The following is a 27,737-nucleotide window of genomic DNA, read 5'->3' on the forward strand; positions in this document are numbered from 1 at the left end:
CTCTTTGATTTTCTTTTCTGTCAAAATGTATTACGATTTATCGATAAACCAGCTTAAATTAGTCAAATTTATAATAACAACACATTGAACGTGACAATTTTTTTCCCATTTCTGTTCATTCAAAATAAAATTGATTAAATATTCTGTATCAAAATAAAAATAAAAACTAGAACCGTCGTTTTATTTATATGAATTGTATCGTGTTTGTTGCAGGTTTTCATTTTAATCTTCTTTTATTAATAAATCAAATTTAATTACAATATTTTTATTTCAATTGATTTATAACATTTCGGTACTGTTTCTATTGGGTGTGTAATAAAATACCGGCAGAGCAAAGCTGCGATGATGCTAAAAATAATCACAATTCGAGCATGTATTCAATTTAAATTTAACTACTCAAGGTGATGCCTTCAAATGACACCTCCAGACCGGTCGAATCACTGGATTTCATACGACTACGAATATGCGCCAATGTATTTTGATAATGCACTTCGATCTGCTTCGACTCTTCGCATTGCTCTAGATTTGGAAGCTCTTCGTTTATTTTAGCGATTAACTATTGGAAGAGAAATAAAAACAGAGAAAAACAGTAAAGTCAAACGCTTGATTTGATCAACATTTTAAATAGTTGATGAAAAAAAAAACTCGTACCTGATTCAATAGATCCACTGTGATCAATGAGTTGCCCCGTTCGAAATAGAAGAGATAATGATTGAGAAGTTCCACACAAATTTGCACTTGAACGCCGGTATCCATGCATTGTGATGCAATGCGAGCCGCTTTCTTCAGACACTCCAGAGTGCGTTTCTCATCACGCATTTCCTCGCCGTTTTTCCTATTGTTCATTTGAAAGAAGAAACCGCAAACGATTTAATTTACGAATCTCTTTAGTAAGAAAATAAAAAAACTGAAAAATGTTTTCAGGGTCTACTCACTTTCCACTCCAGAATAAACTGGCACAAACCACAACACCGCGACATTGATCCGGTTTCTTAAGCAATTTAGCAGCGGCCAGTGCATAATTGGTGCGTTGTGGTTCGGCATTTTCTTCGCTGAAACAGGACATTTGTTCGAATGTGGCCATGATTAAGGTGATGGCCGCCAATTGTGACTTTGAATCGGAAATTTCGTCTTCGTACAGTGAAAATGCTTGGGTCATAAAATCATAAGCCACCGTTTCGTGGTTGGTGTAACCAAGTTGGCCAACGACAAGTGCACCCTGCAGGAATAGTCGTAGCGCAAGGTCGGCCAAATCGGATCGGGCCAATGCCGTTATGGTGTTATGGCAAAATTGTAGAATTTTCTGGCATTTTTTATCCCACATTTCATCAGTTCCGGCAATACTCTTGTATTTACATGCCAACTGGAATGCTTGGAATACCAACGATGGTAGCACATGTTTGATGCGCAACGTTCCGCCTTCACCGAAATGCTTGCGGGCTATTTGAAGAATTTTATACTGTTGATCCGGTTCATCACTGCGCAACAGATGAACAAATCGACCGGTGATGCCCTGCTCTTCGGCAAAATCTTCTGGATCGATTTTTTCAGCCGGTTGATCTGGCTCGTCTTTGATTAATGGCGAAATCATAACCAATATGTTGTCCACCTCTTCGGCGGTCGGAATTAAGGTTTCATTGTCCAGAATATTCAACACGATGTACAGTGCTAACGATTTTCTGGAGGTGTAATCGAATTTTTGCAATAATGGACTGAAATGCTCCAATTTTATGAGTGTCAATGCATCGTTGTAGAAATCCACGCAAATTCGTAACAAGCGAGACAACTCTTGGTTCACGGTCAGTGTATGCGCAATGCTGAAAAAGAACGATTTTAATGTTAGGAATAGGATTTTCAAAAATTGACAGAATAAAGCAGAATTTTCATAAAATCGTATCTTTTTTCTTCAGGCTCAATTCTGTAAACTCTTCAACACTCACTTCTCCATATTCAAACGTTCGAGAATTTGAATCGTTGTCTCCAACACCTTATCCACGTAATCAACTCGATCTGGATAAACTTTTTGTGCCAAATTCACGAGAGCCACTTGCAATGATATTGTATCTTCCAATGGCATATCGGTACGAATCTGCTCAAAAACGACATTTTTTTTTTATTGTTTCAAATGCCAAATTTTCGTAAACATTTCGAAAAAATCAAGAGTTGAATTACAAATTAAATGTGGAGATTGAAAAAAACAGAAAATTCAATAGATTTTCATTCAAATTGACGTCATTTACCTGTACAATATTTGCGATTTGCACGCTGAACGCTTCAAATAACTGTACATCTTGTGGTATTGCTGTTGGGCTCTTGTCATCCGCTGCAACTTGATTCTGAAAATGAATTGATCGAATATATTTTTTTAATTTTCAATTTTTCATTCTGGATTTTCAATTAAAACCGATTCAATGAACAATGTTTTTCTTCTGTGAGTTCCGAACCAATTCCAATAAATTCGTCATGGATTCAATCCGAAACGCTCACCTTTTCCACGCGTTGATTATACGCGGCCAGACGATCGATGAGCGAAATGATGATATTTTTCACATTGACACCGGACTCGAGTTGTGCACATGACTTCAAAAACGGATCAAGCGTTTGCAAATGGAATTCATCGGGAATCACTTGAATGATGCATTCCATCAAATACTCTTGGGCAATGGCATCGCGACAGCTGACAACTTGTTCGAGAATTCCGGGCAGTATTAATTTTTGATACGTATCTAATGTGGCTGATTCTAATTGTGACAATCGCACCAAATTGGTGCCGACTAAAATTTTCAATTCTTCACGTTCCTTTTCGCGACGCGTTCGTTCACTTGAATGGCCTTGATGCTGCATTCGCACCCACAATTTATTCATTTCAGCAAAATTCATCAGTATAAAATCAATGGAATCGAAAACGGTGCCTTCTTGTTCGTCTGTCGCCTCAACGACATCCGGCAACACATTTCGTGTGCACTGCAATAGGTAATTACGTAAAAATAGGCCACGCAATGGATGCTGAACACCACGGCACATTTCAACCAAATCCTGCAAATGGGTAAAAAAAAATCGATATTTTAGTTGGAATCAAGCAGTTTTGTGTCAATTGTATCGTACCTTCAGAATGCTTTTGTTGAGTGACGGATTGGTTTTGATGTAAACTAAACCGACCGTAATGAGTAGATAGAGACGAGGCACAATATTGCCGGCATATTGGACCAGTTCATAGAGATCAGGCACCTTTCGGCCCTTTTCGAATTCCTCCAACAAATAGGCCTCCAAATGGCGTAGTTCATCTGTGATTGCCATGTCTAATAAAATGCAGAAAAAGCAACAACAATTATCAAACAATTCAATCGGGAATTGGGGCGTCACTGCATATTTTTATCGGCTACTTACATAGTTCATAGTAATTTTTCGGCGAAAGCAGCGATGTTCGCAGCTCGCCGAGCATGTTACTGGCACATTTCAAAGCATCCATCAGGCGATTTTTATCCAAAAATCGTTGCATTTGGAAGGCTTGACTGCGAATCACGGCAATCGCATCGCCCAACAATTTCTCTTGTTCATCCATTATTCAATTGGTGCTGTGTATGTGTGTGTGTGTGTGTGTTGCCGTGTGTTGGGTGCAGAATTGTTGTGTTGCCAATTAATATACAAAAATCACAGTGAATTTGCAGGAGGAATTGTTACGCTTAGAAAAAAAAAAACACTAAAAACAAATTGAGACAATGAGAAAAAAAAACTTGAATATTGACCACTGATTCACTTGTTGTGAATATTATTTTTATCTATGTGATATCTTGACAGCAGACAAAGTCTTCGTGTTATCTTTGTATATCTTCGTCCGCTGTTCGTTTGCTAGTCAATTTTACCAATTTATCACATGATATTCATGCGTTTCATACCGTCAATCGATGGCAATGTACAAAAAAGTATCAAAATTTAGTGTTTCTTATCGAATGGTAGCAAAAAAACGAATGTGAATTAGGTACAATTGCAGAACAACTCCAATCAGATAATACAACTCAATCAACTTAGTTATACAGCACATAACGAAACGTCAAAACATAAATGCCAAGCCAAACAACTACATTGAAAGAGAAAGTCATGAATGGTAACATGGTGGCGCCATCTCTTGGCTGGTGTAGCATAATGCTGATAAAAGCTTTATTTTGATCTCGCTCTTAAGCTTCTTCTGTTTTGGTGTATTTTTTGTGTTTGCCTAAATTTTCTATAGCATCTGAATGATTGATAACGGTAGATTTTCTAACTTGTCAAATTCAAGCAGCTCCGTTTGTTGCATTTTTATCAGAATCGTTAAAATAGTTTCGGTTTTTTTTTTATTGATTTATCAAGGTTGATAAGTTGAACCATGAGCTGCTCTCAATTTTTCGAGTTGATCTCAAACGATGACGAAACTGAGACATAAATTCATTTGGCTAAAGTGTTTGTAGTTCACGTTAATAAATCAAGTTCTCGTATATGTAAATGCATACACAATTTGGCGGATTGGCTTTGAGCGTTGCGTTTGATCGTTTTAATTTGAATTCTGTTTGTTTCTTGTTCGACGGCATTTTGGATTGGCATAATTGTTCATTCGAATGAATTGCACAACCAATAACTATGGAGCTAATTGAAGATTAGTCAAAAATACGGCCCGAGACACAGCCACAACAGAGAGAGAGAGAGAGAGAGAGAGAGAGAGAAAAAAACAACAAGAATAAAAAAGTCTCTTATCAATCCATATCACATTGCATCGTTATGGTTGCTGAATGATTGAGAAATGAAAAGTTATAACATTCCTAATGCTTGGATTTATATACGCCGATATTCATCTGAAGAATGCCACACGGTGTATGTTTGTGTGGCCGATAGGCAAATTGGAAATCGGCTTTTCGCTACAGAGAAGATGCCGGACGATTCAGTGATCGTTAGAAAATGAATTGAGTAGCGATTTAGCGGGCAACGAGCTAAAGTGATCTAACTGGGCTCATTGAAAGTGGTGATCAATGTAACGGTCAATAGTTTCGCTCGAAAGCATTTTCGAATATCCCCCGACGATCAAACGGATCATCCAACAAACGAGAGCGCGCGAGCTGCGATATTCGCTTTGTCGCTATATAAAGTATAGATAACACAATTGGCGTTGTGCTTGTTTCACAGTTCTTTCTATCGCTCATTCGTTCTGTCTCTCTCCCGCCCGTTCGGCCGATCGGTCTGGCACACAAACGTACATACGAAACCATGAAAATGAAGAAATGCTCGCACATACATTCTCATTCGCGCGCGGTGCCCAGTGCTCTTTTTTTTCTGTTACTCCGGCGCATACACGGCGCTGTGTGGTGTGTTTTCACAGTATTACTACTCGTCGTTTTCATTTATTTTTCATTTTCGTACGATTTTTTTCTTCTTTCATTTAGTATTGTTATTGTTGCTGTTGTGCTGTTTACATGTGTCGTTGCGCGCCGCTGTTTGAACAGAAAATTTCATGAATAATCTCCGTGTTAACCTATTGTTAAGTCGATTCTGAAACAAAATCAGTATTTTGTGTGACATCGAAGGAATAACAACTTCGATCCATTCAGATCGACAACTCGAACTTCCAGCCAATTTGCTCGAAACGATTTTCAGAGCTCAATTCTAACGACAAATGTAATTTCGCGCAATGTGTTTAATTTATTTATTTTTTTCTTGAATGCGTAAATTTCTAATCGAATTTTATAAATTGGAAACAGAATTTTTAAATAGAAATTTAAATTAAATTTTATTGATTTTTCTTCTTGCTCTGCCGTTCAAAGCCATTAAAATTTTTTAATTTAACGATCGTTTGCGAAGATTTTTTGTTGTAATTTTTTTTTCCTTTCTCGTTGTTAATTATTTTTCTTTCATAAATTCTGTGGTGTGGATGTGTGTATAGTCAAAGATGGATATTATCTGTTTTCTATGTGCCGCGAATTTTGCGAATAATTAATTTGCTCGCTCACCAAACAAACAAACAACAAACGGATAGATAAAATTCCAATTTTGCACAAGGTGTCATCACATAACAAATGGTTCTGGCCCAATTGCGTCGATTCAAACGCAGAACAAGAATAACAGTCCATATCCAACTACGACAAACAAACCGAAAAAAAATTAGGCGTTTTTATTTGGAGTATTGCTTTTTTTCCATTTTGCTTCACATGCTAAATTGAGGGATAGAGAGAGAGATAGAGAGAGTTGAATCCATTTGATTGAAACCCATTCACTGAAATCCTTATCGTTTAGATTTCGTAGTGATAAAAGTAAAAAATGTACGTTGTGCGAGAGAGAGAGAGAGCTATAACGGTTTTCGTGTGTATGTTTTGTTGTTTTTCTGCTGACAGTGAACCGTTTTGTTGTCGTTTTTTTCTCCATTCCGTCGTTCGTATGATTGAAATTTAAATATTTGTCTTTTGCATTCCTCGCGCTTATTATGAATGCTCACAGAATATTTCCAGAGATTTTTTTTTCGGCATTTTCAAGTGTCGTCTCGCTGAAATTAATTTCGGACTTTGTTTTGTCACTGTTTCTTCTACATCTTCATGATCGCACTTACTGCTATTAAACATAGTTTTGAGTGGCGAAAAAAAATGGATCAATTGTGTAGCGGGACAATAAAATTAATTAAGCAAAGCGAAAGGCCAAAATTATGTATATATGAAGCAAAAAAATAAACAGAGTCGACCGAACGATAAACGACTGAGTGATTTTGTGATTTTCTGCAGACGCAGCATTGTCGCGCTAATGCGCATTCACATTTGTTTCATTTTTTGTTGTTGCCGTTCATTCTTTCTCTTTCCCTCGATGGAAATATCAGTTTCCATTTGCAACGCTAACTAGCTTGTTTTTTTATTCATATTTTTCCCGTTTATATTGACTTATTCTTGGATTTTGTTGCACGTATTTCGTTCATTTGTTAGAAACGAGAGAAGCCAACGACCACAATTTAGAGAAGAAAAAAACGGAATTATAATAAAAAAACGCGAAACCACAAAACTTTTTGCACGTCTGCATTGCAAACCAACGAATTGAACCGCGTTAAAGGGCTTTAAGACTGTTGCTGATACACATTTTTTTTTCAGATAAAACAAATTTTAAGTGTGTGTATTTGATAGAAACTGTGTTTATACTGTACTTTATTTACCAAAAGCGTAAAAATAAATACAGTGTTCTTTGCTTTGAAGAAGAAGAAGAAGAAGAAGAAATCGACAAAAGAAAAACACGGTGAGTAAATTATTTCTAATGGTTTTTTTTTCTCTCGCTCTCGCGCACTGTTTAAAATCGTTATTCAAATATTTTATGATGAATTGAAAATAGAACTAATGTGCCTGATACCGCAAGAATTTAATCTAATAAAAGATACACGAGATATTCATTGCTTGCGAAGGCAAAGTGACGAATCGATGTATTGTTTGATCGTTGTCGTTTCGAGTAGAGGCAAGCAGCAGCTGTTTATCATTTGTGTGTGACAGTTCTTCGGTTGTTTGTTGTGTGAATCATCTAGCGCACATTTCGATCAGTCAACCGCGTGTGCACAATGCACATTGCTGCACACTAATTGAAGTTAATTATTTGAATTTGATATGGATGATCGTTTTGGAATGCACAAAATGCAGCAATAATGTATGGTGCAAAAAAAATGTGGCCCATGTGCACCTTTTTCCAATATAGCCAATTTGAAGTGGTGCACGGTGTGTTTAGAGGAAGCGAAAATCTCACAATGCACACACGGGCTAAATTGGAATGTTTGCTTGATTTATAGGAACTATACTATGTGTAAAAGTCACTTGACTTAATCGATTTGCGTACATACAATTTAGATAATACTAATGAATTGACTACTTCGCATTTGAAATGAGTAATAAAAATTCTTGCTATTTTCCGGGATCATCAAGTGGATTGTGTGTGTGTGTGTGTCAGTCATCAAAAAGAGCTGACTGTTTAACCAAACATTCATTTCTGGCCATCTTTGTTTATGGATTGCTTAATTGCAATCGTTAAACGAATGACGCTGACTCCGAATAAACAAAGGAATTCTTTCAATTTCAAGCTCAAACTGGCACTCAAGTGCCATCAAATTTGAGGAGAAGCCGTGACACTACTCCTGCTGCTGCTGCTGCTGACGACAGCAAACAAAATACTGAATACAAAATGATTACTAAAATAATGGGCTGCACTAAATTGACGGCAATAATTTGTAATAATCACATCATCATCGATGTCATCGTCGTCACCATCGTTGTTGTTTGCATGACAAACTCACCGAGAATGTTTATTAGCTCATGTATGAACTCATCCAATGCAAGACGACCATAAATCTTGTGAGATTAGCAAAACGAAACAAAGCGAAGCTTTACTCGTGTGCACTAATTATTCAGCCATCGTCATTTTTCCTTCGGCTAGCAAGAAAAAAAAAATAACAACGGCATTTTGGTTTCCGTGAATCGAAATGTGTGGCTGAATCATAATTGGGATGCATACGTGCACCTATCCCACATCAACTCGCGTTCACGTCGCTTTTGATTATTGCATTTGACTTTGGTGCTGGCAATCATTTTGCGATATTAGATCATCGCCGAACCGATAGAGACGGATCATTGAAACGTACCCAAATCCACAACGTTCGAACACTTAATCGAGGCCTAGGGCAATCAATTGATTATTGTTTCAGTCTTTTGTTTACCGTTCTCGTGCGCGCACACACTCTCTCTCTCTCTCAGAACACTCCACACCGTGATTTAACCTTGAAAATGGATTGAAAACAGCAACATATATGTTTTTTTATAATACGAACTTTTCGGGCCTTTTCGAGTGAGCGATTGAGAGAACCACAATGCGGAATAAGAAAATTTATGCACGGATTATTATTATAATCCACCGAGGTAGAGAACAAGAGAGCTTGGTCATAGTTGCTTCATGTTATTTACACCTAATGTGGTCTGCGTGAGAATTTCAAGACGGAAGCCAAAATCGATTTGATAGATTGTTCAGAGGGGAAAAAACCGTTAAAAAAAGAGAAAATCGAATGTGATTTATATTCGTTAAATTCAATCGACGTAGAAGAAAGCGGTAAACGATGAAAAAATAAGTATAACATCAATGAGAGCATTTCAAATCGAATGACATAATGGTTCTGCAATTCAATAATGTTCCCGTTTCGTACTCTGACGTTCGCATCGAAAAAATGGCACGCATCAAAATTAGATCACTGGATATTTTCAGCGATTCGGCAAGCAATAAATTTAATGGAATGAAATAACATTGACATTGGAACAACGGTTGTACAGACAATTCAAATTTGTTGTTCGGTTGTCGTCGTGTATTGCGTGTACTGCATGACAATTGGCCATCCGAAAATCAACTAAAGGATCACATAAAAAAAAAACAAAAACAAAACCGTTTCATTATCAACGAAATTAATGGATCATAAAATTAAAAAAAAGAAACAGGCAAGCTGCGTAATTAATGGCATCGTTTTGTTTAATTCGGGGCGCCGTCAATTCATGTGAAATTCCATTCCGTGCAAGAGGGAGTGAGAATGAGAGCCTCTTCTTCTCTCGAGTGTGAGCGACATTGTTCTGATATCAATGTCTATTTTCGATGCTCGCTTAACATTTCATTACTAACAGAGTCTGAAACATGCGAGAAATTACACTATGAATTGCGCGTCAATAAACTCTGAATTACATGTGGCTATTGCCTATAACCGACATCTATTCACTTGAATACTCGGTGCGTGTATTTTCTTCTGTCTCTCCCTCTAAACATTGAGAAGAGTTCCTGCTTTTTCGCCTTTATTACTCCATTATGTCATACGTTATTATTTATGTTCCATGTGATAATTTATTCCATGACGAATTTTTGTTTTCAACAACAAAGCACCTGAAACAATCAAATTTAGATGTTTTCGTGCATTGTCTTCGCGTTGATCACACATTTAAATGCAAATTGGATTTAGATGTAATCGCTTAAAACCATTGATGATCGTTCCGATCGCTTATAGTTTACAGAACGCAATTCTTTTAAACGCCCAAGCATTTGTTTTTCCGTTGCGAAAAATGTACAAAATATGCCCATAAACACCTGGTAAAACGTTATCATCTTGAAAATCGCTCGAAAATTCAACCAAATTTGTTGACATCTCTTTTTACCCGCGCACGGATCACATTTCTTTGCCATCCAAGCAAATTGCTATCGAAACAAACGAATGAATAATTCATAGTGTGTCGTCATTTCATTCAAAGAAGAACTCTTTCACAAACAACAACAAAATATGAGCTTATGATTTGTTCCGAATTCCAGGGAAAAAAACACCTTGAATGAGATAAGAAAAGCGCTTCGCTAAAGGTTTAACATGACAGTGAACATGAACCTGATATGAATGTAGTTTGAGCGCTTGAGTCAACAGCAATACAAGTCAACTCCAATACCTGGCGCAATCAAAGCAGGAAAGAAAAATATTCGAGTTATGCGATTACAAACAATGATTCACGATTGATTGAATCAAGTGGGCAATGAAATTGGCAAATTCCAACAATTCTGATTTGACAATAATAATAGACCAGACGGAGTGATTGCAAATTGAAATTCTTCAAATAGTTTGATATCAAATCACTATTTGAAGAAGGAAATGATTAAAAACGAACATTGTTTCTAATTCAAAAGATAAAAATTTTATTGGTATCGATAACATCCATTCTAGTCGAGTGACTCGACTTACAAGGTAGCAAGGTTATGTACTTATTTACTTAAAATGTTAGCTTGGTTGGTTAAGAATATATTCTTCAATACTTGGATACTAAAGTTCCTCTTCATCAAATCGCTTTTCTCTCACCCTCTCTCTTTCAAACCGAATTTGAATTAAGGAAAGCCGAGCTTGCCTTTGAATAACTTTGAATAACGAACTTTTTTGGTTAGTATTTTAATTAACACCATGGATTCCTCTTGTTTCGGCCCATAACGTCAGAGTCATTTATTTCAAAAATGATGGCTATTACGGTAATGCCGTGCCGTGTCCGAATCCGTATAATCAATCAGGCGAGTGCGTGTGTTGCGTTTCATGTGGATCCCGGGCCCATGTATCCAACGTGCAACACATTTCATTGGAATTATAATTAAACACGGACAATTATTTTTGAACAACGATTTGATTCGCCATGAACACACACTCAAGAGCAATAAACGACTGTGTTCAGAATGTTTTTTTCTTTTGGCGAATTAACGTTCACAATTGATCTGTTGATCGCCGTCGGCTACATCTTTTTCGATTTCGTGCGTTGTACTTTTTTTCTGTTCATGCGAAAATTTGTTGTAATTTATCAAAAAGAAAAGGTTCAACAAGAATCAGTGCGCCACATATTCATCCATTTGATTCGTTCATTTAATTTCAAATTTAATGCGTGTGTAAACTGGCTCCATAGCTACAAACTGAATTGAATAATATGCTAAACCAAATGTTGCCAAATTGAGTGAATAATACGCTAAAAGTTAGGTATCATAATATACGTGTATAGTCGTAACGTCTTATATACAGACTTTAATGTTTGCATTTGAGCTGTGTTCTTGACTTTCAACTTGAATTGATTCAAGTTGAATGGAGATTTGTTGGGATTTTTTTTCTTCAGATTATCAAATGAACACGCAAAAAGATGAAGAGGCAGAGAGGGAGGGAGAAGAAAGAAAAAAAAATTTAAAAAGGTGAAAAATCACGAGAGAGAGAGAGAGAGAGAGAGAGAGAGGGGGGGGGGGGGGGGAAAAACAACAAAATCTGAGCAAGAAAAGAAGAAATTTCGGTGAAACGAAATCGCTGACATGCAAAAATCAAGGTGCAAAGACACACATGCTGTATTTTTTGGGAGGTCAATAAAATCAAGCGAATGAACCCCATTATAACTCATGTCAAAGCCAAAAATAAATACGAAACGCTTCGCTGAAGAAAAAAAACGACAGAAGACCGAAGTGATCGCACAAGCTGTAGAGCATCTCAAATGACGACATTTTAAATAAACACACCCGAAAATATGATCTCGTGTATATGAAATGCTGCGTTCTGAATGAAGACAACGTCGATTTTATTTTAATCATATTTAACACCAACCATAATTTATTATTTACTTTAAAGCGTGAAAATTGCACAACACTACTACAACACACACACAAGCCAGAAGTGTCAACAAAAAGAAAGCAGCGCATGAATTACTGCAGATAGTGTCATTTTTGGTGAAGTCAAAAATCAATGGCAACGACACGGAATTGGCTCGCGATCACCGCACATCTCTCCAACTATGCACATAAATTCGTTCAATGGACATTCACAACAGTATGTTGGCATTAAGGTGTGAAGAAAGCCATTTTTATCCTGGCTTGTGTATAACTGTCTCGATTGGTAATAAAAATAAATGACAAATTAACCGAATGTGAGAGGAAAATGTATTTTTTTTTATCTCTGCCAATGCGATCGAATCGGCGAAAAAATCCGAGAGAGAAATGTGATAATCTGTTCGTTGTTGGCAACGAGAAAAGTCGTAGTTTGATGAATGTGTTGACTTTTGTTACAAATTAACTCGACTTGACCGCCACCAATATGAACATTTTCACACGTTGTCATTGGTGATTTCTCTCTAGTTCTCTTTAATTTGACTGCGACTTAGTTGTTATGACCTGTGAAATGGCCATTTTCCCCTCTTCACACTTCGTAAAATGAAAATTTGCATTTAAATATCGCATCATCATTCCGCTTAGCACGTCATTTTCATTTTTCAGATGCGCAATAGACGACGTGCCGGAATTTGGGTTAACACATCATTTAAAAAAAAATTCTATATTGAATTTAACCACTGTGTCAAGGACATACCGCAGAACATCTGATTCTTTCTAATGGCTGAATTGGAATCTTTTACTCGTTTAAAAGTCATGTACTCTTTTCTGTGTTGAACTTGAAAGCCATGAACACTGCTTTGTGTTCAGCTTAAGTTGAAGTTTACTTTGAAACAGACATTTTGTTGTCAATCGATCGAGTGTTCTCTCGAAAACATCACCCCGTTCGATAAAGTGATCCGCTGTTGGATCGTGTAAGAACAATTAAAATATTGACGAACGAGAAGAGCGTGAAAAAAGGCACAAACGTATGCAAATGCCGATTTCGCGGAATGTCGCGATCAGATGCAAATGGGAGTAATATTCGAAATTGATAAAAAGAATTGGATTTGTGTGTCAAAAGGCGGTTCGCATCGTGTGCACAAAGTGCGAGCAACCGGCCGTTTCAGTAATAGCATCATTGATATGCGTTTGTTTTGTGTACTGCCGCTCTAAAGTGGTGCGCTCGCGCGTATAAATTGATAAATTGACATGAAACCTAGAGTGTGGCGGCAACGGCAAAGGCGCGACATTAACCGCAAAAATTGTATCGTTCATCAATTTGATCGCAAGGTATTACAGCAGATATTGTATGCATTTTCTTATCCATTTTGTGAGTTTTTTTTCCCGTTCCATTCGTTCGGCTGCTTCTTATCCATTTTGAAATTGACAAATGTCACACGTTCCATTGATACAATTATTTAACATGTTCAAACACACAGCGTGGTGTGTTGTGCTGTTGCTCTCACTCATTCGTTTCAAATGACTTCATCTCATACACTTTCTGTGTTATCAGCCGGCCGTTTTCAGTAAGCAATGCAAAAACCCCATTGAGAGATGGAAATGAATGAGAGTGCGATGCATTTATCTCTCAATCGTCGGCATCGTCACAGCCCAAAAATATTTCAATGTAAACAGAAAATATTCAAATGGAAAACAACGTAATAAAGAGGCAACGAGTCATTCAAGAAAAAAGATGTAGAAGCAGAAAAAAGCAGAAGCAAAGCCGTTGATCCATACGTAAATGCGTATTTATTGGACATTTTATAACAAATCTATGCGATATTTGATACGAATTGTGTCATTTCATAGAATTAAGCACTAATCTCATACGATAGCTATGGCATATGTTCGACAAAAACAAAATAAAGCCTCACTGCTCGATCAACACAAACAACGCAGAAAGAAAGACAAACACTTCGTAACTGGATAGTTGTGATTCTGACAATTTTTTTTTTTGATTTTGTAATCGGTCAATTTAGTGATAAAGTAAAAGTATTGAGTAGTATTTTGTTTTCTCATCTATTGATGATTGAGTGGCGTCACAGTGGCTTGTTATGGAAAAAAAAAATATTTTGCTGTCGCGTGGAAGAAACAGTTTATATTCGAATTTGTTTGCCATTTCAGCAACAAAATTGAAATGTCTAAATTTATTTCTTTAAATGCGACAGCGGGGGAGAAAGAGAGAATTGTGAAAAACAAATTCAACTACTGTAATACGATCTATTCTCGCTGCGCGATTCTGTTCCGGATGGTGTTTGAATGAATTGATTGCGAACAAAAATGAAATTGGCCATATGGTGGTGTATAAATGATAACGATGGCGAGATATGATGCAAATCATTAACAGCGTATGCTGATCGACGTTTTTCAATCACGAATCGCTCTTGTGCGCTCTCCGATCTCATCATGAATTTGAATTTTTATGCAATTTTTATGGAAACAAAGCGGAATCAAATCACGAATTCCAATGGCTTTAATCCAAAAACGGGAAGATCGCGCGGAGATCGAACGCAGCAGAAAAAAAAGAGAGTTAGAAACATTTGACGAAAACAAAGGAAAATTTGACCTTCTATAAATATATTTGGATTTTTACTTCCTCCCACTCCAACCATTTGGTATCACTTGCCAACAACGTACGGCCCAAACAATGCACACGTCGTTTCTCGCTTCATTTTATCCAAATCGATTAAACGACAAAATTTTGTTTGCTATTTTATTGCCATATTTAGCAAAATGATTTTATTTCTATTCGATTCACAACTCAACAAATACGTCGATTATGAATGCAATCAAAAAAAAAGAGAGAAAAAAACACACACACAAAACCGAATTACATCGTTTCAAATTTGGAATGTGAAGCATTTGGTTGTTCCTTTGGTCTTTACTTTTTAGTGAATAACATACAATTAATCAGCGCTCGCGTCGATCACATGTGGAGTGTATACATGAAAATGCGATTTAATCGCGAGCATTAAGTGACGTGTGTGTATAAAACGAGGCTATGTCTATCGATAGTCTATCGGGTAGCCAAATTGCTGGCGAAATAAACAAGTGGTCGAACACATTTTCGTACGACTCACTGACAACTTACACTCACCGGAATATGCTTTTTAGCTAAGCAGAGAGTGATCTCGCATACGTGAGCGCGCGAGCGCGCGATCATGATCTGCACAATGAATGACGATCAACGGTGTATGTGCGTGGAAATTGGTGGAATCAATTTGTTGCGCGAATTTATGTCAAGCAGTTGACGTCTCTCGTCAATCATACAAAACAACAACAGCGGACAGTGGCGGCTACTGTATAATTGCTTGCCAGCCAAATTAATGCATTTTCAATTGGAAACGCTATCAAAGTGATTTTCAATAAATTTTGCATTCAAGCGAAATCTGGTATGCCTAAAGAAGTGTTATTATCTAAACGTGGCGAGCTTTTCCGCGGAATATGAATGCCTGATACCCTGCTCTTATTGATTCTAAATGCACACGACCGAAAGAGATATGGCTAGTCAAGTGGGCTGTTTTGACATTCCACAAACGCATTTTTTGTTTTGCATTGTGTTTTCTAGATGTTTTTCCTCGTCTCACTCTCGCCGTCTCAATGAACCGTGGTGGCAATTCTCGGAGCCAGAATTTAGTAACTGTATCAATATTACGTAAATAATTAATGTGTTTCAATATAAAGAAGAATGAAAAGAAGAAGAACACGAAAGAAATTCCCCATTTCAATTCGTTGAACACACAATCCGAATGAATTTGTTTTTATGCTGTGCCATTTGCCGTTGGCATTGTTTGTTTTTCGTTCCCGACAGATAAATAGCATCTTTTCATTGAAATTCATTTTGCATTCAGGAGCAGACATGTCAAGCCCATCTCACACATTTCTCTCTCTCTCTCTCTCTCTCTCTCTCTCTCTCGAAGAAAAAACGACGAAAAATCCAAGAATAATTTGTTTGCATTTCATTTCACACTCACTCCAAATGTCAATCACTTTGTTTTCGTTCGCCCTAATTATCACTCACAATTGAACTGCAAATGTTTGACCGGACTGCCAGTGACCCATGAAAAGCCAAAAAAGATTCAACCGCCCTGTGTAAATGACAACATCAATAAATTATGTGCCCTGGTCCAAAAAATGATCCTTGTGTACCCGCTTCAATTGCACTCCATTTTCGCCGAATGCAAATTTTGTTTTCTCTTTTTTTCTTTGTCGTCATCGTTATTTCAAGCTGTAAATGATCTTCACAATTTGGGTCATTGCAAATTTAATTTCTTTTACGAACGAAACAAATAAATACATGGGTGACATGACTCTATCGACATAGTCCTTTTTGTTTTGTGCCACAGATGGAATGATGATTTATCGGTTTTTGATGGAATTTGTGCGTTCTTTTTTTCTCCTTCGTTAAATTCATTCGAAAGTTCTGTTGTGCAAATGAATAAATCGAATTGGTTGGGTCATCATCATCTGCATCATTTTTTCACTCTTCTTTCATCGGCTTTTGGACAAAAAAAAAACTCGAATGATGTCATTTGTGTGATGAATGTGGTACAATAAACTTACTTACAATGTTTCAAATCACTCACTCTGGGTTGAACATCGCGTTGAAACAAACATACACGGATGCCGAAATGATGAAAAGAAGAACACAGCAAAAAAAAAGAGAGAGAGAGAGAGAGAATACTTGGTTCGTCTGATGAACAACATCATTTGCAATTCGAAAACATATGTAAAATAGCATTAAAACAAAAGGTATTTTTAGTAATTGAGATGCTATGCATTCATCGATTGAACACACAGACAGGTTGTCTGTGATTATTTACGTGCAGATTAAAGGAGCTACATTGAAATATGGGGGAGTGAGAGATAGAGAGAGAGAGAGAAGACGAAAAATAACCGATGAAAACACGCTTATATCCGTTTGCTCAGGCAAGAAAAGCTCGCGCACATGTTTTGCATTAAGATATTTTCGGTGTGTGATTTTGAGCAGCAACACAATGTGATCGCATCAGCAATTACATCATGATCGACAAAATTGTTTCGCTGTTTTTGCTTCGCAGGTATGGTGTTTTAATCACCGCATGCCCAAATATTCAATCAAATATTTGTTTCAATTTAGTGTTTGGAATTCGAGGCGAGGAACGAATGAAGCAATTTCGGCATTGTCATTGAATTTGGCTGTTATCATTTTTATTGTTTTTTTCTTGTTTCGGTCAACGATATGAAGAAAATATGCGCTTGAGTTATGATCAACTACTGTTTCCCATATAATAATTGGAATAATTGACCCCATCGTCGTGCTCAGTCAATTTTATATCACAATACAAATAATATCACTTGCCCGAATTAATTGTCCACACGAAGAAAGAAGAAGAAGAAGAAAAAGAACAGCTGACAAAGTAGAAAACAAAACAGGAATATGAATTCGCCGAAAAAACAAATGCTGAAAGGAATTTCAATTTGATTCGAAGCCAATTGAAATTGATATTCTTCGATCGTACACACGTTTCAATTATCATTATCAACGAATAAACCGCATTTAACCAGCCTACTATTGAATGGATCTCTTGTTTGATCATTGTTTCTTCGATTTGGTAGCGTATCCATACTGGCGATATGCTTCCCTTCATCTTCTATTAGAAGAGCTCAAGGTCGCGCATTCTCTTTAATTAATTTCGAATAGGTTCGTATGTGTTCACGGTGTCATTGTCAAAAATCAAATCAATTTTTGGATGTCATTGCTCATAAAATCGTCTGTTCAACGATTGACCAGCAGATACGTTTGTAATGAACGATCGCGTTCACTTAACTAATGCGGTGTGATTTTATTGACCATTGAGCCGAATTTAATTAAAAAAACGAAACCGAAGAAGAAGAAGAAAAAAAAACGGTTGACATTTGATTGAAAATGTTCTTCATCAGCAAATAATCGAAATACTTTGAGTGAAATGAATGCTTAGCATTCGTGTGTTAACACATACATACAGTTGTTTAAATTTTGAAATCAAGTCATTTACATGTCCCGCTAATTAAAGGTGTGTTGACAATTGAATGCACCATTCTTATGATTTATTATTAGAATTAATTTGTTGGCTTACTTCATGCAAATGCTATTCGATCACATCATCTTGCCATTTGCCGAGCATCGGTGTACGACAATGAGCGCAGAAAAAAAAGCGTTCACCTACCGTGTAAAAACTACGGCGAGACATAACAATGCAGCTGACAATATGACGCACAGTACAATAGAGATGTAACCGAAATTGTTTGGGTGAGTCAAGTTCAAGTGAATCACATTCACAACGTTTGCTCATCTCATATTGAAAAGTATCAAATTGAGGGGAAAAAAATTGTATGATTTCTTCGAATTTTTTTTGCTTTATTTTTTCTCGAGTAATCTATTTGCACACTTGCGAATTCGGTCTTTTGTAATGACGCAACATTGATAATGAACCTTTATCTATCTATTTCTGTTCATTATTTTCTTTTTCGCAATGAAAATCGCAATGTTTGTTTTCAAACAAATTACCGCGCTGAAATCGTCTAGCAATCGGATTTTGTTTTGGGTGTTCAAAGCGATTCAGTGACATAAAGACCCACTGCTCGAGTGCACCACAATTTTGATTCCATTGAAACAATCAAGCTGAAATATTTTGGTCGAGCAACTGCGCCACACGGCATGGAAAGTACCGTTATTATTGCGTGTTTTTTTGTCGATTGTTATTATTTGATTTGATGTCAATAAATAGTGCTGGTCAAAATCGTGATTATTGTAAAATAATTGAGCGTATGTGTGTTTTAACTCGAAATTCCGATTCGTTGTTATCAAATTGGAATTTATGGGCAAATAAATATTTGAATCGATTTTTTGGATACACGTTCTTCTGTTTGTTCCCTCGGTTCAGACTAAATGTGGCAATTTTTACGGTGCGCTGTATTGTTCTGCTGACTAGCTGCTGTACGAAGAAAAAAGAATCGCAATTTATTTTCGGGTAAATATAGCTATAATTCAAACTGAAAATGACCGTGTGGCGTCATGCGTGAGTGCGCAATTGAAGTGGAAAGATGCGCCACACCTATTGTCACAAGAAATTTGCTGATGAAATAATACAAAATGCCCAAACAGCAAGCGAATACATAAAAATAAATGACTGACAACTGTCCAGTTGGTGTCCACCACCACCACCACCATCACGTTCAATTGATTCGTTTCGCCGATTCTATGTTTTATTAATGACGTGTTTTGTGTTGTGCTGTTATGTTATCACCTACTAATAACACGGAAATTTTGATAGTGATTTCTCTCTCTCTCTCTCTCTCTGGTGCTATTCATGAACGATCGATAACCGATTGCGATGAGGGAGAGAGAGTGTGTTTTTTCATCTTCTTCGTCTTTTTTTTTGGTTTTTCGATTTGATGGTTTTGTTTAATTTATTTTAAATAAATATTTGAACAAATCCAATTTGATAAATTTGCATACGAATGGCTGATTTGAAGACCACCTTTGCGTTCAATTTGAATAACAATCCGGCACGATCGACTCGTTTTCTCGACGTTGTTTCTATTTGATAAAGACGATTAAACATCGACAATTCAGTAATAAATTTGCGATGTTTTGAGATTAGGGCTAAATAAATAGATGACTGCATTTATGATGTTGCGCGCATGAGATTATATTCAGGTGTCACAATTTTTGTGAAAAGAATGGAAATCTGAGAGCTCCAGCTGAATATACATATTGTGATTGCATCATCGATAGCATGAGTTCATAATGCTTTTCAGCTGGCTGATGATTTGTCGTTTGATCGCTAAAGGTTAAATGGTGCGAATGTATCGATACATAAGTGCAGTCAATCGTCGATCAATCAAAATCATCAAGAACACCATTGCCATTCCGATAGATTCCAGGCATAGAGTCTGTCTCACAGTCTGTGCCGATGTTTTGCCCGATTCTTGCTGTTGTTATTGCTCATGGTTTGATACATAAATAACATGTGCTATTGATAGGTGTCCATTTTGCATATATGCCGATCCAAAAAACAAAATTAGCATTAAATGTCAACGTCAATGCCTTCCGATTGGGAGAGAATTTCAAATTAATCAATTCGAACATATAATGTGGGAATTATTTCGAGTGGGCTGCATCCAAGAGCCCGGCGAAAATGTGTTTATATGCATCCGTGTGCTTTGTATTAGAAGCACTAGCCGCTTTATATTCGTATGAGCAGTACACATGATATTCAATTATGTTTGTTAGCAAAATTCGCACCAATTCGCACGGATGATTGCAAACGTATACGGTGTCACATACAGAAGAGTAAAAAAAAAGCAATAACCATTTCAATTTGCGATGAAAGTGAAATCCAATATCGGCGAGATCTCTCGCGTAGTTCATTACGAAGCAGTGCACTGCAAACCAAAACCCATTAATTACCATTTGTGACTAATTGAGGCGCGCGCGATGACGAATGCAATCCATTATTATTTTGTAATCGACTAACCGTGTGCAAATAGTGTATCAAATATCACTTGTAGTGAATTTTAATCAATATTTACCTGATCCCAATCATATGCTTTGAATAATTAAACGCCACTTGAATGCGCGCCGATCCTGATCCAATGCATGAGTGGCTGCTGATTTTACTATGGTGCAGCACACACACAAAATCAACGTCAATGATTGTTTGCCATCTGAGACTGATTGCATATTCAGTGCGCTCACAGCATGTTCGATGTTGTCGCAACACACAACCGTCGCTGCCACTGCCGTCGTCTCCCTGAATCGCCGGCAAAGCGCATGGTAATATTTCCATGTAAATCATTACGCTCTTGTTCTCTCTGTGTCGTGTCAATGATTGTCGCGATTTTCATTTGTTATTTTTTTCCTCTCTATTCTTTTGTTGCGCCGTTTCTCTCATCTAAGCAAACCTATCACATCATCTAACTAATTGAATTATATGTCGCTTCTCACTCCAACGACAGTAACATCCATTTGTTTCACCGTGCCCCGTATTTTTGCATACATTTTTTTTTATTGTTGTTCGCTTGCACAAGTTTGATATATTTTGCCGCGTAAAAATTTGACGGGCGCGGAATTGTTTCAAACCAAAAAGCATGGACAATCAATTTATTGACTCGATCGACAATTTACGAGCAGATGATTAAATAATCCAGCAACATAATTTTTTTGTTCGCTAATTCGTTTAGCGTTTCGAATTTTGTTGTTGCTCCGTGAGGAATGAGGTGCTTTATTACTAGCGTTGATTATATTTGCGAGAGTCAAGCGGATCTGCGTTTGATTGAGAGCTCGTTCGTAGTCGTTTTTGGCCTCAACCGCCAATATCATGAAATTTATTTATATTTACATTTATTTCTAATAAATTTCATTCGAATATCGTTGAAATTTGCTTGGAATCGGCCGTTGTTGTGTGTATGCTAAAAGCAAAGGAGAAAGAAAAATTCCGCTGTACATTACGTTCAGAGTTAATGAAACTCTTGGTCGCACTGCTATGTCCGCGCTGCAAAACGGCTAATTTTCAAATCCATTCGGTGTTTCAAATCAAAGTTCACCGGATTTATGGATGGAATGCATGGCCGAGATTTTTCGCTGCACATTTAATTTGATTTATTGACAAGCACACAACTATTTAATTGCCCATTCAAAATCGATCAATTTTATTGGGTGTGTGTCCCCAAGGAAGGCAGAGTGACCAGGAGCTAGTTGTAGTGAAAATGTAGACCAGCCCATTTTTCAAGCATCGCACGCGCGCATACACACACAAAACCATTATCATTCATATATTTCAAATTCAAATTGGCAAAACGCGAGATAAATGACAATTTATAAATGGTATAATAAAATATTATTTATGTCACCTACTAACATTTAGCTCACGATCAAATTGACTATATTGCGGATAGAGAGAGAGAGGGAGAAAGAAAAAAATACACACACACATTGGATTAACTGAAATGTAAACAATCGCAAAATGCCTAAACACAATAAATGTATAAAAAGCAACTTGAATGCAGTTGGCAGTTGAAAAGTAAAATTCATTAACACTAAAACGAAAAGAAAATGGTCCGCCTACGACTTCCACGTCTTACAGTGGAGATGTGGATAAAATGTGCACGATTCCAATGTTCAATATATTCCACAGATGAAGAAAAAAAACGAACCCATTCAATTTGCTTCGAGCAACAAATTCGAATTCAATTCATATACACACACAATCAGTCAATTTCCCTCCGGACAGCCCAGAGCAACAGAGAAAGAGAGAAATGAGCTGCAATCATCTGTTGATAAATCTAAATGCCAAATGCGCTTGGTTTTCGTTACCCAATTTCTCGCACATAAAATTGATTTTTACACTGTTTTAAGTGTGTCTCATCGAGCCTTCAAGATATCACTTCCCCGTTTTCTCAACGGAGTACATGTAAGTGAGCGTGTACGTCATCATCTTCAGGGCCTACGATAAAAATGAAACAAATTTTTATGAACAAATATCAAACCATGACATCAATTGAATACATTTACCGTTTGTTCCTTCCCTCCTTTTTCTCTTTTATTCAGCCGTGTGGTGTTTTTTTGTTTTGCCGGTAATTTACATGCGCAAAGAAAAACATCATTACGGTAAACAAAATGTGGACATGAATTGTGATCATATGAATAATGGTCGTAGATATAAATAATCAAATGATCCGTTCGATGAATGCAATTCATTACATTCGACTCGATGACTTCATTTCTTTATTATTATCATAAACATTTGGTTTTATTTCGACATGCGTTTTTTTTGCGGTTCGTTGTTGATTTTGCTTCTCTCGCTCGCTCTCTCTCTTGCGAATAAACAATTGGCGCTTTTGTGTGGTGCATATGCAATTGTTCGTGTGGTTCGGGGATCTGCTGTCATTTGGCTCAATGTCAATGTGGAGCACACTAAATAAATTTCACTTTAATCTTGAAGCAAAAAAAAATCGAACACAAGGCATCCCATTATGTAATATGACGTGCAAACGTTTGCCAAACCAAGCCATAGATAAACGCCAGAACTGAACACCATGCTACGATGGTTTCGAAATAAACAACAATAAAAACGGAGTGAATTAGAAACAACACCGAACATTGAACAAATGTGGCATTGATCTTCAAGCGCCAAGAACATGTGTGTTTGTGTGTTGATTTGAAAATTCCCGTAATTTGCATGGTGCTAACAAATTTAGTTCATAAACATTCCATCGCTGTTTTTTAAAATGCATTTTGAATTTGAATTCACATCAAAAATTCTTTTTGAATAAAAAATACACAGTCTGCGACCGTTTCGGAATCAGTCATTTCCAACCCAAGGAAATAATTGAATTTTACCGGAAAATACATCATTTGAATTAGCGCAGAAATGTTTGAATTTTCTTTTTTAATTGCAAAATTACAGCAGAAATGTGAGTTGACCATTGAATCCAGAAATAGCGAAATTTTAATTGGTTTTTTCTTCTTCTAAAAGTCATTCACATTCCTTGACGTTTGGTGTTCATTGGAATGGTTATTTATGCTGGCTCCCCGCTGTTTGGACAGCAAGCGTCTTTGGCATTTGTTCTTTTTACCCAATTCACATTTCTTAATTTGGTTACTTCGGGACGAAACGTATGAGTATTTGTCATATTCGATTGTCATCATCGGCTAACAGGTTGGCCTGCAATCACATTTAGGCTACTGTTAACCAGAAAATAATTGGCGTTAACCACCACAAGCACATCACATATCAAATTGTATAGTTTGCTCTGGTTTCTCTCTCACTCTATCTCTCTCACGCGTCATTTATCTTTGATTCGTGATTTATATTTTGTTTGTGGTTTATTACTCAAACTGCTTTCGCCAATGACTTGCAAATCTCTAAACTGCGTGGGCCGTGCACGAACATCGTAACCAGAAACCATGCCATTCAAAACGCAAAACCGATTCTGGTTTGGTGATGATAATGATGCTACTGCGAATCTGTTTTGGTTTTGTGAAATAATTTTTTTGTCGAACTCCAAATTAAAATGAACGTTTCGATACAATTTTGTTTAGAAAACATCCGCATTCTGGATATAATGTTTACAGAGTTGTGGGCATAATTGTTGGTATCATTCTGTTATCGATTTAATTCATGCCAAATGTATTTTGACATGATTGTAAATTTGTTTGCAAATTGAAATTCGGTTGAAAGTGGAATGGGAAAGAAATACATGAAAAAATGTGACTCCACAGCAATACTTCTGGTTAACGTTAAGCATTGATTAAAACATAGTTCTTCAAACCGAATCCTCGAAAACGTAATGAAAAACATGTTTCAAAGTCAAAAATGACACTCAATTATTTCGATCACGCATTACGCACAATTGGTTAATCTATTATCGATTTTGCATAATTTTCGATAATCGATAATTATGTATTCAACATAGATTTTAATCTATCAACGCAGTCGAAATCGGATTTAAATTCATTGAGCCCTCTCATAACGTGCTGACGAATTGTACATTCCATGTACACGGGCTTCATTTCTATGATAAGTAATTGATTTGTACTTTAATCGATCATTGATATTATTTTCACACGTGTTCCTCGATTGAAGGCATTTCTGCACGAAATAACGAATTGATTAATAATTCTGACGTGATTTCCAATCGAAATGATGTGAACAGAGCAATAGATATAAACAAAAATAAAGAATTCTTCATTCATAAAATCTGAATGGTTTTCGTATGATTCTTTCATTCACAGATTAGTTTCGATAAGGTGCAAAACGTTTGAATAAATAAAGAAACAAAAATTGTCGGCAATAATGGATCGATTTCGAAAGTTAACTATTTTGGTCGGTGTATGGTTGTTGGCCATTATTTCGAATGTAAATGCAGTTGGACCAGCAATTGATTTTCCAGGACCATACTGTGCAACACGACCAGGCGGATGCTGCAATGACCGTACAGATTCGTGTTCTGTTCCAATTTCAAGTAAGTGAAAACCCATTTTTTACCTGAATATTCCGTGATCTACGGCTCATGATTACCTTGGAAACGGGCTTAAAAGTAGAATCGTGTGCATAAAATCGAATTTCAGTATAAATAAATGTAGAAAGAAAAATAATAAATGAATTTTTGATATTCGAATGGCAGCTACGCTTTGTTATTGTGATGAATTTTGCGGCTACAATCGAATTGATAATGGTGATTGTTGTCCCGATTATGATTCATTCTGCTTGGGAATCCAACCACAACCAGATCCAATCGTCGTTAAATGCTATCACAATGGACAATGGTTCAATCAATCGGAACAGATTCGTGACAACTGCAATTTGTGGTAAGTGAAAGTGTAGATTGCCATTTTTTTTCTTCTAAATCTACACCAGATTTACCATATAAAACGGATTTCAAACGATTTTGAACGACAAAAATGTAAAATGAAAACCATTTTTGTTCCAATAGCACGTGCGGAAAGGATGGACAAGCACATTGCGAACAAAATGTATGTTTGATCGATGAGAGTCTCATTAACAATGTCAACACTCTCTCGCGAACAATCGGCTGGAGTGCAACGAATTACACGGAATTCTGGGGCAAAAAGTACGACGAAGGCTTGGAGCTACGTTTGGGCACAAAAGAGCCAACATACAAAGTCAAGGCCATGACAAAACTATCAAATAAACCGGAATCATTGCCACGCAATTTCAATGCGTTTGAAGAAGGTCGCTGGGCCGGATTTATATCGCCAATTCATGATCAAGGCTGGTGCGGTGCATCGTGGGCTATTTCAACTGCATCCGTTGCATCAGATCGATTTGGTATTCAAACGAAAGGCAAAGAATCGGTCGAATTGTCACCACAACAATTATTATCATGCGTACGAAGACAATTGGGCTGTAGCGGCGGACACTTGGACTGGGCATGGAACTATATTCGCAAAATTGGGTAAGGTTTTTGTGTACATTTTCTTTCTTAGAACTTTTCTTTTTGAATGAGATGAATTTTGTTCCGGAGAGAAACTTTTTAAGCTGAAAATAAATTAAAAATCAATTGTTCGATAATTGAACTTAAAGAAGTTGATTCCATTGAAACCGAGAGAATTCGATTTTAAAAAAAAGAATTGCAACAAAGAAAGTGTGTCATTCATTTGTGTTTGTCATCCCAGATTGGTAGATGATGCTTGTTATCCATACGAAGCTCAATCGAGTCGCTGTAAAGTGCATAAAGATTCTACACTTTCATCAGTTGGTTGCGAATTGCCAAAGGGTGTACCACGTGATCATTTGTATCGAGTTGGTCCAGCCTATTCGTTGAATAACGAGAGCGATATTATGGCTGAAATTATGGAATCCGGACCAGTTCAAGGTAAACATATTTTTGTTCAAGGAAAATGAATATGATTGATGCGATTTAATTTCGGAACATCCCTTTCCCTTTTGAAACAGCCACAATGCGTGTGTATCGTGACTTCTTTACCTATGAACGTGGAATATATCGTCACTCCGCCGCCAGCCGTAGCGAAAAGGGTGGATTCCATTCGGTACGTTTAGTTGGTTGGGGTGAAGAGCGAACTGGCTATGAGGTTACCAAATATTGGGTAAGAAAAAAATTCATTCAGAATATGTTTGTTACTTCATTCATTGACAAATCTAATTGAAAAGTGTAAACAATACAAAAATCTCAACCAAAAAAAAAAAATGCTGTAAAACCGTTAAACTTTGGTATTTTTTTTTCAGATTGCAGCCAATAGCTGGGGAACTTGGTGGGGCGAACAAGGATTCTTCCGTATACTGCGTGGCGTGAATGAGTGTGAAATTGAAAATTACGTACTAGCCACATGGCCACATGCTCATTTGAAACCGAAAACGGCTAAATCATCGCGTAGAACATCACCAAGACGACCATTCTACTAAGCGTGAAGCATTCATCTCTTGAAATGGTGTTCAACAACTAAATAGAATATTTTTCTTTTCTGTAAAATGTAATAAAAATTTGTGCTCAATTCACCTCTATCCACTACCGCTTGGACAAGTTCCATCGATATAAATGTACGCGACGATAATCCATATATCATATCCTATTCCATGGTAACGGTTAATCGTACGCTCAAACAGCAGAAAAAAAAAATTAAAATACTTTTTTCCTAAGTTAAGCTCAAACAACTATCGAACATCAAAAAAAAAAAACAAGATCAATCCACAGCACATCGTTATTCGTTAATCTAATTTTATGTTAGTTAAAACAAATTTAGAATGAAGAAAAAAACCAGCTGTTTCACCAGAGAGTGAACCGACAATAATGCAAATGGTTCGAAATTGCGAATTTATTTAGTTCCAGCACCAAAATGCGCGAAATCGATATGATATTGTTTTTATGTGTTAGAATAATAATTGCCTATTAGTTTCCTGATGCAACTATAAATCATTTATAATATGTATATCTCACCATCAGTATGTCATAATCTTTAGCTAACGTTTAGAATATGAATAGAGAGCGAAAAAAAAATACGCAACGTTCAAACTGCCAATAAAGAGAATTTAAACTAAACATCATTTTGTACCAAAAAAAAAAAAAAAAAACACCCAGAC

At 36.7% G+C, this 27,737-nt stretch overlaps 2 protein-coding genes across 9 annotated transcripts; one reads left to right on the plus strand and one right to left on the minus strand.

The window, feature by feature from the left end:
- Positions 1-203: 203 nt before the first annotated feature.
- On the minus strand, positions 204-4,070 carry LOC129577657 (vacuolar protein sorting-associated protein 35). Its single transcript, XM_055465078.1, has 9 exons — positions 3,897-4,070; positions 3,388-3,700; positions 3,106-3,299; positions 2,488-3,036; positions 2,241-2,336; positions 1,941-2,089; positions 936-1,817; positions 652-835; positions 204-556 (listed from the first exon to the last, which is right to left on the minus strand). Exons 2-9 carry the CDS (start codon positions 3,560-3,562, stop codon positions 389-391), a joined length of 2,397 nt encoding a protein of 798 aa, XP_055321053.1. The 5' UTR covers positions 3,563-3,700; positions 3,897-4,070; the 3' UTR covers positions 204-388.
- A 1,344-nt stretch (positions 4,071-5,414) lies between these two features.
- Positions 5,415-27,737, plus strand: LOC129577005 (uncharacterized peptidase C1-like protein F26E4.3). 8 transcript variants are annotated; one of them, XM_055463342.1, is made up of 8 exons: positions 5,415-5,643; positions 7,095-7,236; positions 24,911-25,140; positions 25,303-25,486; positions 25,612-26,094; positions 26,315-26,514; positions 26,595-26,746; positions 26,886-27,737. In XM_055463342.1, exons 3-8 carry the CDS (start codon positions 24,972-24,974, stop codon positions 27,060-27,062), a joined length of 1,365 nt encoding a protein of 454 aa, XP_055319317.1. In that variant the 5' UTR covers positions 5,415-5,643; positions 7,095-7,236; positions 24,911-24,971; the 3' UTR covers positions 27,063-27,737. The 8 variants fall into 8 exon arrangements, with proteins under 8 accessions (XP_055319317.1, XP_055319325.1, XP_055319319.1 ...); XM_055463344.1 differs by having other exon boundaries at positions 5,513-6,145; positions 6,933-7,236; XM_055463343.1 differs by having other exon boundaries at positions 5,513-5,643; positions 6,933-7,236.

This window comes from Sitodiplosis mosellana, unplaced genomic scaffold (assembly GCF_009176505.1).
Source record: "Sitodiplosis mosellana isolate CC-2019 unplaced genomic scaffold, AAFC_SMos_1.0 Smas_scaffold_6197, whole genome shotgun sequence".
Lineage (NCBI taxonomy): Eukaryota > Metazoa > Arthropoda > Insecta > Diptera > Cecidomyiidae > Sitodiplosis > Sitodiplosis mosellana.

Bases quoted from the DNA above. Each gene is read 5' to 3' on its own strand.
- LOC129577657 (XM_055465078.1), bottom strand. From the start codon at position 3,562: ATGGATGAACAAGAGAAATTGTTGGGCGATGCGATTGCCGTGATTCGC. The intron at 3,300-3,387 runs GTAAGTAGCCGA...GCATTTTATTAG, and splicing joins GAAAAATTACTATGAACTAT to ACATGGCAATCACAGATGAA. The intron at 2,090-2,240 runs GTAAATGACGTC...GTTTTTGAGCAG, and splicing joins AAATCGCAAATATTGTACAG to ATTCGTACCGATATGCCATT.
- LOC129577005 (XM_055463342.1), top strand. From the start codon at position 24,972: ATGGATCGATTTCGAAAGTTAACTATTTTGGTCGGTGTATGGTTGTTG. The intron at 26,515-26,594 runs GTAAACATATTT...CTTTTGAAACAG, and splicing joins GGAATCCGGACCAGTTCAAG to CCACAATGCGTGTGTATCGT. The intron at 26,747-26,885 runs GTAAGAAAAAAA...TTTTTTTTTCAG, and splicing joins ATGAGGTTACCAAATATTGG to ATTGCAGCCAATAGCTGGGG.